The sequence below is a fragment of the Bos javanicus genome, chromosome 8 (assembly GCF_032452875.1).
Source record: "Bos javanicus breed banteng chromosome 8, ARS-OSU_banteng_1.0, whole genome shotgun sequence".
NCBI lineage: Eukaryota > Metazoa > Chordata > Mammalia > Artiodactyla > Bovidae > Bos > Bos javanicus.
In genome coordinates this window covers 65,472,634-65,487,702 of record NC_083875.1, presented here as the reverse complement: position 1 = coordinate 65,487,702, position 15,069 = coordinate 65,472,634, and the positions used below count along the sequence as shown (strand labels likewise).

The 15,069-nt window shown below is 37.4% G+C and overlaps 1 protein-coding gene and 1 pseudogene across 4 annotated transcripts in view; one reads left to right on the top strand and one right to left on the bottom strand.

Moving 5' to 3' along the window:
* The window catches only part of STX17 (syntaxin 17), a 74,454-nt gene that overhangs the window by 26,539 nt on the left and 32,846 nt on the right, over positions 1-15,069 (bottom strand). For all 4 annotated transcript variants that reach the window (XM_061425799.1, XM_061425801.1, XM_061425800.1 and 1 more), the window contains exon 4: positions 1,505-1,730. In XM_061425799.1, coding sequence (XP_061281783.1) covers positions 1,505-1,730 — 226 coding nt within the window. The remainder of the gene's footprint in view (positions 1-1,504; positions 1,731-15,069) is intronic.
* On the top strand, positions 1,809-13,901 carry LOC133253348 (pre-mRNA-splicing factor SLU7-like; annotated as a pseudogene).

Below are 15,069 nucleotides of genomic sequence, written 5' to 3'. Positions count from 1 at the left end.
CTGGGAAAGATAGAAGACAAAAGGAGAAGGGGATGGCAGAGGATGAAATAGTTAGAAAGCATCACTGACTCAATGGACATCAATTTGAACAAATTCCAGGAGATAGTGGAAGACAGAGGAGCCTGGGCAGCTGCAGTCCATGGGGTTGCAAAGAGTTGGACACTACTTAGCAACTGAACAACAACAATTTATTTATACCCCATCTTTTCCATAAAGTTTTAAGGTGGCTTAGAACATGTATAAAATATAACAGGATGCATAAATTAAAAAGAGAAATTCAAAAGAAAAACAAGGGCAGTAATTACAAAATCAAGCCAGGAAAATTCAAAATTTAGGCTTTTGGCAGTTAAAAAATTTATATTTAAGTATTCTAGTAAACTTCCCTGGTAGTGCAGCTGAAAAAGAATCCGCCTGCAATGCAGGAGACCCCATTTCGATTCCTGGGTCAGGAAGATCCACTGGAGAGGGACAGGCTACCCCCTCCAGTATTCTTGGGTTTCCCTGATGGCTCAGTCAGTAAAGAATCCGCCTGCAATGCGGGAGGCCTGGGTTTGATCCCTGGGTTAGGAAGATCCTTGGAGAAGGGAACAGCTACTCACTCCAGTATTCTGGCCTGGAGAATTCCACAGACAGAGGAGCCTGGCAGGCTACAGACCATGGGGTCACCAAGAGTCAGACATGACAGCAACTTTCACTTTCTTTCACATTCTAGTAAACAACTCAAGCAGAGAAACTGTTAGTTATGCCATTCAGTATCTATAAGAATAAAAAAGATTAACTGCTTTGAAGTAGTACTAATTAAACCAATATTTTTTTTCAGGTTTCTTTATACATACATTGTTTAATGTAATCAACAATTATCAATTACATCCTTAGAGGAGCTATAATGACAGGTTTTACTGGCTCTTCCTTACAGTATCACTTCATAAAAATTAATGGTGTGACCCCCAATGCAGATTTTTATGGGAGATAGATCTGACATGCCCTCTGAAAACTAGAATGCCTCAGAAAGAAGCATGCCTGGCTAGGCTGCCCCTGTACCTGGAGATGAGGGAGAAGTACTCTGCAAATCAGGATGACATTCTCCTTAGGAAATATTTTAAAACTTATTTTTAATATGTGAACAAGTAGGTACTTGAAGCCTTTATGTTTCACACTATACAGCATAGCCTCTATTTTTTTTAATCCTATAAAATGTTCTGGAGAAAAGAATGGCAACCCACTCCAGTATTCTTGTCTGGAGAATTCCATGGGTAGAGGAGACTGATGGGCTACAGTCTACAGGGTCACAAAGAGTCAGACACGACTGAGCAACTAATACACATGAAATGTTTGGGATACGCATTTCCAGTCACACTCAGGGTCCAAGAATTCAGCATACTGAACTAGGAGGTATCCCTGGAAATTTATATATAATTTGCAAATCTACAATATCAGTACAAGGAAGTGAACTCAATTAACTGCATTAAAATACTACGATCAAGAATAAGACTTAGTACATTACCGCCAACAGTCATGGATCTGGTCAAAGAAGGCTGTAAAAAAGTTTCTTCATCATTAAATTGTTCCTTAAGTTCTTCTACAGATTCCAGATGGAGTTGGAGAAATTCTGCTGTTGCCGCTGATGCTTCTTCTTTAACAGGATCTATCATTCTCTTCAGAAGTCCTAGGTCATCCTTTCGCACTTTCAAGCAAAGCTTCTCCATTTCTCGGATATTGGAGCGGAGTTGCTGTAAAAGAAAAAAATATCGTTAAAGCTACCATCTCTTAATATAAAATATCTTTACATTCAGAGCCAATCTGTGATAATGGCTTTGAATGGAAATGATTACAAGTATTCTTTAGAGCAGACAGTATTAATTAGTACTTTTCTATTTTTTATATCTCTGGCCAAATCCAGCTTCTTTAGAACTCACATCCTCATATTCTGAATTTAGCATTTATCCTTCATTAAATGTAATTATTACAAAGGTAACAAATATTCATAAAAAATGAAACACTGCAGAAACACATCAAGAAAAACAATGATTTCCTCACTTCATCAAGCCTACCACTTCTTTTAACCCAGTCTTTCTGCATACTTCAATCTGCTCATACAAATATTAGCATATATAGACCTTTTCACAAAAAATGAATTGTAGATTATGCAGAATAATCTATAACTGACAAACTTTCACTCCCCAACTTAACAATATCATAATGGATATCCTTCCTGGTCAATGACTGTACCATATTCCATTGTATTGATATAATATAATTTACTCAGTCACTCTTCCAGTGATCAATAGTCTTTCATGTCGTTTCCAGTTTTTAGCTATTACAAACTATGAAACAAATGTACTAGACTATAAATCCTGATCGCAGGAGACATGAGTTTGATCCCTGGGTCAGGAAGATCCCCTCAAGAAGGGAATGGATACCCACTCCAGTATCCTTGCTGGGATAATCCCATGGACAGAGGAGCCTGGCAGGCACAGTCTATGGGGTCACAAAGAGTCAGACATGACTGAGGATGCATGCACATAAATCCTAATAAATAGTAACAGTATATATTAGTATTCTAGTATATAGTATTATACTATATTTTGTAGGAATGATTCCCCAAAGTTAGACTACTTATTCAGAGGATAATATGCATTTTTATTTCAAAAACTATTACCAGTTTTTCCCTGAAAGGCTTAACAATTCACACTACCACTAATGTCTGAGTTTCCATTTCCCCATATACTGCCAGTACTATGTGTTATCTCGCTGTTTTATTTGAATTTCTGAGTGAAGTTGTTAGATTTTTATGAAATGCTTTTCTCTCTTTTAAAAATCGCCTATTGGCATAATCATAAATTTTCCTCTAATGTGTTGATATAATGAATTATGGGCAAATTTCATGGTATAGAGCCATTTGAATATTTCTGAGATAGACCCTCCCTGGTCAATACATACAATTTTTTAATACACTGTGGGATTCAATTTGCTAATACTTTATTTGAAATTTTAGTACGTGTGGAGTATGTGAATGTGTATATGTGTGCACAAATTCATACATGACCAGTGTGTGTGTCTATACTAACTTCACTAGGTTTAAACTCACTCTAACAGGCTGTGCTACCTTCATAAAATAAACCAGGGAGCTTTTAATCTTTTTCAATGGTCTATACTTGGAAAACATAAAATTCAATTTTTCTTTTACAATTAAACAGAACTTGTAAGAATGATCTATTTGTGCATGTGTGCTCAGTAGCTCAATTGTGCCTGACTCTTTGCAACTCCATGGACTATAGCCTGCCAGGCTCCTCTGTCCATGGAATTTCCCAGGCAAGAATACTGGAATGATCTATATATGATGCTTATTTTAATTTTTTAATTTTTTTAAATTTTATTTTATTTTTAAACTTTACAATATTGTATTGGTTTTGCCAAATATCGAAATGAATCCGCCACAGGTATACATGTGTTCCCCATCCTGAACCCTCCTCCCTCCTCCCTCCCCCTACCATCCCTTGCAGATCTCTATTCATATATTTTAAATTATTTTCCCCTAATGTACTTTCACAGACATGAATGCAAATCCTGCACAGTAGACAGAACAAAAAGTATTGATTCCTTTAATGTTTCAAGTGCCTACTTTCAGTGAGGTGATATAGTCCATATAATTACATTTCACATTATTACACACAGAGAAATCAAAACAAAATTTGTTCAGGATTTACTTAATTATCTACCAGCAAAGCTGAGGTTAAAACCCAGGTATTCGTATAAGTGAGCAACCTTTCCATTAAACTATAAACATAATTCCTAGCTATTTGACACCTTAATACAATCTAAAGTATCTATTGCACTATATTAAAATTAAAGCCAATCCTGAAAAAAAAAAAACAGTTTAGCTACACTAAAGCATCTTATAAGATTTTCTGGGTGAATCAAAAAGTTGTACCTCTATTCTATCATGACTTTGTATTTCTTTTATATCCACTCTTACCTTTCCAATGTGAACTGGAAAAACTAATGATACATGATATTAAGCATTTTACATGTAAAAATCATAGAACTCTAAGGGGCTTATAAGATCATCCATTCAACCTCACAATTTTACAGTAAGGAAACCAGAACCCAATTGAACACAGTGGCAGAATTAGGATTAGGTCCAGTTCTCAAGCCCTGGAACAATATTGTTCACCACATACCACCCCTTGGCTGTGTGATTCTTTCCTACACTACAGTTACAAAGCTTGGTTAAATGCTACATGGTTCACAGAAGTATGTTAGGTAATATTAGTTTGGAGAAGCTTCCGGAAGTTTCTGCAGCTAATGAGCATTTGCCTGTGACATATTCTCTCTCTTCTACAGAATTTGTACGATGTTACATCCCCAGCCAAAAATACAGTGTCAGACTTTAAGAATTCTGTTACTATGGGTGAAGGGAAAATGTTAAGGGGGACGTTTTTAAAAATCCAATATGACTGGGTAAGGTGTGCTGTAGGTTCATAATTTTAAGACAGTTGTTTTTTTTAAAAAAAAGAATGAAAAGAAAGGCATGTGAATAAGGATGAACACAAAAGAGTGATGTGAAAGAAGAACCATGTATGTAAGAGCCCAGAATGAGCGGAGGCTGGTGAAAAATGTTAAGAATGATAAAAAAGATTTAAAAAACATGTAGAGCAAGAGGAACAAGAAAGAAGGTTTAGGCCTACTGCTTGGGGCAGATGGTATAATGTTAGCAGATGATACAGAGAAAGCAGAACTACTTAGCTCCTATTTTGCTTTTGATTCTCCATTAAGAATATTCAAAACTGAAAGGGGCATAAGAAACATGCTCAAAGGAAACTTGAAACATCTCACTGTAAGGATCTATACAGGCTTCATGACAGAGGTGAAATTTGAGCCATTCTTGATGACTAATATTAAAAAATAGAATAAATCAGAAAAAGATAAAGGTGGAGTGGGAATACTGTATTTCATCAATTTTAGGGCACATCTTTCCAACATCTCTGAAACTGGAATATATATTAAAAAGAGATGGTTTAAAAAAAAGCATATTTAACTGGCAGCACTTTATCCCTCTTAGAGGAAAATACTGGTCTATCTTACAAGCAAAGTTGCCTTAGATTTAATTTGCTCCCTGAGGTTCTACAGTACCTACTCCAATCAGAGTAGAAGCATAGATACCAAACGTATTTTTTAAAAAAGGTGGGGGGGTGGTGGGCAGGAATCCTAAATCCTGACTAATCAGCTCACAAATATTTCAAGTCAAAATTTAAGTTTAAATTCCTCTGAATTTCTAATAACCTAAAAAGAATTTATCTCCTAATCACATTCATTTTAGAGTCTACTCTTCTTAAGATACCTGGCCTTGCTTCTGTCTAATCTTTTCTGTTTTTCCTATTTTTTATCTACTATCCTCATTTCTCCCTATATCTTCCTCATTCCCTCTCTTTTCTACTGCCTTTCCCTTGTAATTTTTCTTTAAAAAAATTAAAAAGTAGCTCAAGTATCCTGTATTTCTCCTAGTATTAATAAAAGCCATATATTACTTCTACCAGTTCCATGCCTGACTTTCTTTGTATTTATGCTACCTATGGAACTGGGACAGACTCTCTGTAGAGCAGTTTCTTTCCAAATGTGGTCTGACATCTACTGAATCAGAATCGTTAAAGTGAGTCCCAGAAATCTGTGTTCTCAACAAGCTCTGCATCATCACTGCTGACCAAGTTTCTATAAAAGCCAAGTTAATGTTCTTCGTTGAATTATTAGAGTAGTAACAATTTCAACTTTTCACTTAGTTTCAAAATTTGATCACAAACTCTTTCTTATTCTTAACAATTTCTTATTCCAAATAATAAAACCGTTAAACCTATTCTTTTGCTTTGGCCAACCCCAGTACCTGCAGTTTCAAAACATAACAGATAGACTTCTGTCTCTGCAGAGTTTGTCAAACAGAGTACTGAAGAGGAAAGAGCTGTACAGAAAAAGAACGCTGGAGATATGAAGGGTAATCCTCGAGTATTTGACAAAGAACTGATTAGAACATTTATGTGGGGAAACCATCCAAGGCTGGAGAAAAAAACCATCTAAAAAGATTAGAAGCAACAGTGCTCAGCACTCATTCAAAGCTGCCAAGTGTCCCACCAGATAAACTGGAAAAACTCTTAATTCATAGGGCATTTGGTAGAATACTCAGAAAGGTTTTTACTTCAGTCATGGAAAAATAAGTAGCCCTAGACCAAGCATTGTTCCAATCAAGCTTTTAATAAAACATAAAGTAAGGATCAGAGAAGGCAATGGTACCCCACTCCAGTACTCTTGCCTGGAAAATCCCTTGGACGGAGGAGCCTGGTGGGCTGTAGTCCATGGGGTCGGTAGAGTCAGACACGACTGAGCGACTTCACTTTCACTTTTCACTTTCATGCCCTGGAGAAGGAAATGGCAACCCACTCCAGTGTTCTTGCCTGGAGAATCCCAGGGACGGGGAAGCCTGGTGGGCTGCCATCTCTGGGGTCGCACAGAGTCGGACACGACTGAAGCGACTTAGCAGCAGCAGCAGCAAAGTAAGGATCCTTTTGATCCAAAAGGATCAAACTCTTTCCAAGTAACCTATGTGCCATAACAAAGCTCAAAGGAGTTACAGGAATATAAAATTATCTAGCATCCAGTCATGAAAAGGTAACCCAAGCAAAGACTATTATACATACAAAGAGGGAGAAAAACATGGCCAATAAAGACAATAATAATCAGGTGAAACTGACCCAGAAATTACAATTAGCAGAGAAGCATATAGAAAGTATTATAATTGTATTTCATGTGTTTAAAAAGTTAAGCAGAGACATGGAAGATATTAATCCCAAATCAAAATTCTAGAATAGAAAATTATAATAAGAGATGAAAAATACACTGAATAGATTAACAGTAGATTAGACATGGCTGCTACTAATACTAGTGAACATGAAGGCATAGAAATAGAAAATATATAAAATGAAACACACACAGAAAACAGGATGCAAAAAATTTAAAAGAGCATCAGTGAGCTGTGAGCTAACTTCAAGTAGCATAGTATATATATAATTAGAGTCTCTGAAGGAGAACAGAGGTAGGAAGGGACAGAAAACTATTTTAAGACATAATGGCAAAAAAATTTCCAAATTTGATGCAAACTATAAAATAGGAGATGCAAGAAGCTCAACAAATTTGAAGCACAATAAAAATGAAGAAAACTCCACCAAGGCTCATTATAATCAAAGCGCTCAAAACCACAGATAAAATGAATGCTGTGAAAGTACCGAGAGAAAAGACACATGTTACATATAGAGGAATAAAGATAAAAATAAAACAGATTTATCACTGAAAACAATGCAACTGAAAAGACAGTTGAACATCTTTGAAGTACTGCAGGAAAAACACAATGCAGAATTCTATATACAGCAAAATTCCTTTTGAAAACAAAGGCCAGATGAAGACTCTTCAGATATATACACAAAGGTATTTAACAACAGCAAAACTGCACTCTAAAAAAATGTTAAAGGAAGCCTTTCAGGCAAAAGGAAAATTATACCATATAAAAATATGGGCTTAGTTTTGGCCACAGCAATCAGAGCAGAAAAAGAAATAAAAGGAATCCAGATTGGAAAAGAAGAAGTAAAACTCTCACTGTTTGCAGATGACATGATCCTCTACATAGAAAACCCTAAAGACTCCACCAGAAAATTACTAGAGCTAATCAATGAATATAGTGAAGTTGCAGGATATAAAATCAACACACAGAAATCCCTTGCATTCCTATACACTAATAATGAGAAAACAGAAAGAGAAATTAAGGAAACAATTCCATTCACCACTGCAACGAAAAGAATAAAATACTTAGGAATATATCTACCTAAAGAAACAAAAGACCTATATATAGAAAACTATAAAACACTGGTGGAAGAAATCAAAGAGGACACTAATAGACGGAGAAATATATCATGTTCATGGATTAGAGAATCAATATAGTGAAAATGAATATATTGCCCAAAGCAATCTATAGATTCAATGCAATCCCTATCAAGCTACCAACAGTATTTTTCACAGAGCTAGAACAAATAATTTCACAATTTGTATGGAAATACTAAAAACCTTGAATAGCCAAAGCAATCTTGAGAAAGAAGAATGGAACTGGAGGACTCAACCTGCCTTACTTCAGGCTCCGCTACAAAGCCACAATCATCAAGACAGTATGGTACTGGCACAAAGACAGAAATATAGATCAATGGAACAAAACAGAAAGCCCAGAGATAAATCCACGCACATATGGACACCTTATCTTTGACAAAGGAGGCAAGAATATACAATGGAGAAAAAACAATCTCTTTAATGAGTGGTGCTGGGAAAACTGGTCAACTACTTGTAAAAGAATGAAATTAGAACACTTTCTAACACCATACACAAAAATAAACTCAAAATGGATTAAAGATCTCAACGTAAGACCAGAAACTATAAAACTCCTAGAGGAGACATTCATCACAGCAAGATCCTCTATGACCCACCTCCCAGAATATTGGAAATAAAAGCAAAATAAACAAATGGGACCTAATTAAAAGCTTCTGCACAACAAAGGAAACTATAAGCAAGGTGAAAAGACAGCCTTCAGAATGGGAGAAAATAATAGTAAATGAAGCAATGGACAAATAATTAATATCAAAAATACACAAGCAACTCCTACAGCTCAATTCCAGAAAAATAAACGACCCAATCAAAAAATAGGCCAAAGACCTAAACAGACATTTCTCCAAAGAAGACATACAGATGGCTAACAAACACATTAAAAGATGCTCAACATCACTCATTATCAGAGAAATGCAAATCAAAACTACAGTGAGGTTTCACACCATTTCACACCAGTCAGAATGGCTGCGATCCAAAAGTCTACAAGCAATAAATGCTGGAGAGGGTGTAGAGAAAAAGGAACCCTCTTACACTGTTGGTGGGAATGCAAACTAGTACAGCCACTATGGAGAACAGTGTGGCGATTCCTTAAAAAATTGGAAATAGAACTGCCATACGACCCAGCAATCCCACTGCTGGGCATACACACTGAGGAAACCAGAATTGAAAGAAACACGTGTACCCCAATGTTCATCACAGCACTGCTTATCATAGCCAGTACATGGAAGCCACCTAGATATCCATCAGCAGACGAATGGATAAGAAAGCTGTGGTACATTTACACAATGGAGTATTACTCAGCCATTAAAAAGAATACATTTGAATCAGTTCTAATGAGGTGGATGAAACTGGAGCCTATTATACAGAGTGAAGTAAGCCAGAAAGAAAAACACCAATACAGTATACTAATGTATATATATGGAATTTAGAAAGATGGTAACAATAACCCTGTATGAGAGACAGCAAAAGAGACACAGATGTATAGAACAGTCTTTTGGACTCTGTGGGAGAAGGTGAGAGTGGGATGATTTGGGAGAATGGCATTGAAACATGTACAGTATCATATGTGAAACGAATTGCCAGTCCAGGCTCGATGCATGATACAGGATGCTCAGGGCTGGTGCACTGGGATGACCCAGAGGGATGGTATGGGGAGGGAAGTGGGAGGAGAGTTCAGGATAGGGAACACGTGTACACCCGTGGCGGATTCATGTTGATGTATGGCAAAACCAATAAAATGTAAAGTAATTAGCCTCCAATTAAAATAAATAAATTTATATTTTAAAAGCTTTTAATAAAATAAAAATATGGGTTTACATAAAGGCATTAAGCACACCAAAAATGGAAATAACAGAAGTAAATAAATAAGATTCCCCACCCCCACTTAATATCTAAATCACTTGAAAAAGATAACTATTTAAACATTATGAAATATATAACATATGTATCAGTATAAGTAAAATATATGACAACAGCAGCATAAAGACTGGGAGGGGAGGCCATCATTTAAAAATCTACAAACATGCTGGACAAGATGTGGAGAAAAGAGAACTTGCCTACACTGTTAGTGGGAATGTAAATTGGTGCAGCCACTATGGAGAACAGTATGGAGATTCAGTTTCTGTTTTGTATCAAATTCAGTTCAGTTCAGTCGCTCAGTCATGTCCGACTCTTTGCAACCCCATGAACTGCAGCATGCCAGGCCTCCCTGTCCATCACCAACTCCCGGAACTCACTCAAACCCATGTCCATCGAGTTGGTGATGCCATCCAGCCATCTCATCCTCTCTTGTCCCCTTCTCCTCCTGCCCCCAATCCCTCCCAGAGGGATTTTCCAATCAGAGTCTTTTCCAATGAGTCAACTCTTCGCATGAGGTGGCCAAAGTACTGGAGTTTCAGTTTTAGCATCATTCCTTCCAATGAACACCCAGGGCTGATCTCCTTTGGGATGGACTGGTTGGATCTCCTTGCAGTCCAAGGGACTCTCAAGAGTCTTCTCCAACACCACAGTTCAAAAGCATCAATTCTTCGGTGCTCAGCTTTCTTTATAGTCCAACTCTCACATCCATACATGACCACTGGAAAAACCATAGCCTCAACTAGATGTATTGAATTGACTCAGTATTTCTCATTCCATTTATCTTCTTTCTTGTCTTGCTAGCTATAACTTTGTTATTTTAGGGTTTATAGTACACTGATTATAGTTTATCTTCAAGTAAGATTCTACTACTTAAGAAATTTACAATGTAAATATCATTAGTCAAATGAAATTAAAATGACAATGAGATTCCACTACAGACCTATAAAAAGTGGCTAAAATTAAAAAGGTTAAACATATCAAGTGTTGGCAAGCATATGAAGGAACTGTTAGGAGTTTAAAGTGCTACAATTATTTTGGAAAACAGTTTGGCGGTTCTTAAAAAGGTAAAGAATATGACCCAGTCATTCTATTCATAAGTATTTATCCAAGAGAAATAAAATTCTTTGTACATACAAAGTCTTACATTCAAACATTCATAGTAGACTTATTTGTAGTAGCCAAAAACTAGAAATACCGAAATGTCCATCAACAGATGAATAGATAAACAAACTGTGGTAGATCCATACAATATAGTATCTACTCAACAATCAAAAGTGGTGAAGTTTATTTGTGTCGAACTGTCCTAGGGTCAGCAGCATTGGGACCAGGAGACCAGATAACCACGTCAGCTGCAACTGTGGATGCAGCCAATGTGGCCCCCTTGTCGGGGCCCAAAGAAATGAGTTTGGAGAAACCAAAGAACTAGAGAGGACTGGAGAAAGAAGGAGGATCTAGAAGAACAGCGAAAATTGGGCAATGCCCCTGCAGAAGTTGATGAGGAAGGAAAAGATATCAATCCTCATATTCCTCAGTTTATTTTTTCAGTGCCATGGTATGTTGATCCATCAAAAATGCCTACTCTAAAGCACCAGAGACCACAGCCAGAGAAACAAAAGCAGTATAGGCCCATCTGGAGAATGGTACAAGAGGGGTGTAAAAGAGAATTCCATAACTACTAAATATCAAAAAGGAAAATGTGAAAACTGTAGAGCCATGACACACAAAAAGAAAGACTGTCTTGAGAGACCTAGGTGAGTTGGAGCAAAATTTACGGACACTAATATAGCTCCAGATGAACATGTCCAGCCTCAGCTAATGTTTGACTACGATGGGAAGAGCGATCAGTGGAATGGCTACAATCCAGAAGAACATATGAAAATTGTAGAAGAGTTTATTTTGGGGGGCTCCAAAATCACCACAGATGGTGACTACAGCCAGGAAATTAAAAGACACTTACTCCTTGGAAGGAAAGTTATGACCAACCTAGATAGTATATTGAAAAGCAGAAATATTGCTTTGCCAACAAAGGTCCATCTAGTCAAGGCTATGGTTTTTCCAGTGGTCATGTATGGATGTGAGAGTTTGACTATAAAGAAAGCTGAGCACCAAAGAATTGATGCTTTTGAACTGTGGTGTTGGAGAAGACTCTTGAGAGTCCCTTGGACTGCAAGGACATCCAACCAGTCCATTCTAAAGGAGATTAGTCCTTGGTGTTCACTGGAAGGACTGATGCTGAAGCTGAAACTCCAATACTTTGGCCACCTCATGTGAAGAGTTGACTCATTGGAAAAGACCCTGATGCTGGGAGGGATTGGGGGCAGGAGGAGAAGGGGGACGACAGAGGATGAGATGGTTGGATGGCATCACTGACTCAACGGACATGGCTTTGGGTAGACTCTGGGAGTTGGTGATGGACAAGGAGGCCTGGAGTACTGCAGTTCATGGGGTTACAAAGAGTTGGACACAACTGAGTGACTAAACTCAACTGAACTGAAGCCAAAGTTGACCTAGCAAAGTGAACGCTGAACGCCCAAAATCTTCAAGAAGAATTAGCCTCAGAAAAATTAGTGGAACAGGCTAATTCTCTAAAACATCAGTGGGGAGAAGAAGAAATGAATTCTCAGATGGAAAAAGATCATAACAGTGAAGATGAGGATGAAGATAAATACGCAGATGATATTGACATGCCTGGACAGAATTTTGACTTTAAGAGATGAATTACTGTCAGAATCTCAGGATTCGAGAATGTATTGCAAAATATTTGTGAAATTCAGATCCAAATTCTACTTACTGTGATCCCAAAACTGGAGGAATGAGAGAAAATCCCTTTGTGAATTCAGGAAAGAATCCAGATGAAGTCAGCTATGCAGGAGATAACTTCATTAGATACACAGGTGATACCATTTCAATGGCTCAGACCCAACTGTTTGCTTGGGAAGCCCATGACAAGGGGTGTGAAGTGCATCTACAAGCAGAGCCTACAAAACTAGAGCTCTTGTATGCGTCCTTCAAAGTCAAGAAAGAAGACTTCAAAGAACAGCAGAAAGAAAGCATCCTGTAAAAGCATGGCAGTCAAGAACACTTGGATGCTCCTCCAGCCAAATTGCTTTTAGCTCAGACTGAAGACTATGTGGAATACTCACACTGCTGCTGCTGCTGCTAAGTCACTTCAGTTGTGTCCGACTCTGTGCAACCCCATAGATGGCAGCCCACCAGGCTCCCTTGTCCCTGGCATTCTCCAGGCAAGAACACTGGAGTGGGTTGCCATTTCCTTCTCCAATGCATGAAAGTGAAAAGTGAAAGTGAAGTCACTCAGTTGTGTCGACTCTTCGCGACCCCATGGACTTCAGCCTTCCAGGCTCCTCCATCCATGGGATTCTCCAGGCAAGAGTATTGGAGCGGGGTGCCATTGCCTTCTCCACTCAAGGCACTGGACAGTCATAAAAGGACAGGAGTGAGCTGTCACCTGCTCCAAGTACGAGGAAGATGAGAAGATCAACAATCATACACATATCTGGGAATCTTACTGGAAAGAAGGCCAATGGGGATACAAATGCTGTCATTCTTTTTTCAAGTATTCCTATTGTACTGCAGAAGCTGGGAATGAGATTGCTAATTCAGAGGAATGTACTATAAATGATGCAACTGGAGAAGAATCTGTGAAAAAAACTTCAAACCCTCATGGAGATGCATCAGGAAAAACTAAAAGAGGAGAAAAAGAAGAAGAAAAAGGCACTGAATGCAGAGAAGGCCCATCTTCTTCACGTCAAGGAGATCATGCAGATCGATGAGAGGAAGCGACCTTAAAACAGCACATATGAAACTCAGGAACCCACTTGAAGAGGAAATGGAGGCCTACAGAATGAAACGTCAGAGCCCAGATGACCCCATGGCCTCCTTCCTTGGACAGTAGTAACTCGTCACTGATGGTGACCCAAGATAGACTCTACTGATACATTCTTTTAGATTCTTGCTGTTGATTATCAATGGAAAAATCCATATCTATTCTCGTTAAAGTCAGGAAGCAAGGAAACTGCCTGACCTTAATAAAGCATCCAGAAGTCTCATAGTAAATTCTTTCCTTTACACAGTGAAGAACAAAGAAGAAATAAAGTGGTACATTAAGTGCAGGTTAAGATTTTATTTGAGATTTTATATTAGTGATGTGGCAAAAGGTCTTAGTTCTCCACCTATCATGAATATCTTCTCAACATTTATTTATTGTTTCAAACTTTATTTCCTCAGTTTTTATGGCCCTTTATGTAGTGTTAGGACTCATTATGAAGGCAATTAGTTACTCTTTCTTGAAACAAGGACTTCATTTTTTTTAATTAGTAGTAACTATAACTGTAGTTGTTTGATAATCATTTCTTTTTGCCTTCTCAGATTTTTCTGATCTGAAGCTGATAACCTATCTTGAGCTTTGGGTTACTGGAAGGAAATCTGTAGAACATGTGAATAACTTTATCCCTGATGTCAATCTGTGTAGTAACAATTCTGTTTTTCCACTTGGTTATAAAATTTTGATTTTCAAAATATTTCCTTGTATCTTATACTCAGAACTAAATGTGTTAGCCTTCGAATGGGGAAAAAAAAATGTTTTTCACCCTTGAGTCACTGATCAGTCCTAAGTCTTTTACAATTCTGGACAGGGGTATTCAGACACCGAAACCCTCTCCTTTATCACAGAGGATATGGTTTGTGATACTAATTACTATTTTAATTGTGACTGCCTTTATATAACAATCATGAATATTAGATTTTTTAAAGATTGTAGAGTATCTGTTGTACCTAATCTTTATAGCCAGCAGGTGTCTCTTGGTAAAATTTGCTCAAAGTGAAACCTGAAGTTGAAGGTTTCTTCAAAATATTACAAGTATAGCCTGTAGGGCTATTAGTGACTGAGAATGACATGATTTTTTAGCTTCTTCTAATAACACGTGAAGATAATACTGACAGAATGGGATCAGTGAAAACAACCTGTTTAAAACCCCTGACACAATGTATACATTGACTTTGAACAGTTCACTGGCTTTTCCAAACTACCAAAACCCACTAGAATATTGCATTAAATTAACATCTCAAAAATACTGCTGATGGCAAAGTAACTATATCAAACTGTCAAGTACTGTGGATATACATTGAATCTAAATTCAGACCAGTATGAAATTATAACAGTGATGCAAACAGATCTAATTCTTACCTACTTTAAGAATGTCAAATTTTATGTTTTCATATTCCTACCTTAATATAGGCTGGTTCAACATAAAATCTGATATTAGTGTCTATTTTGTATTT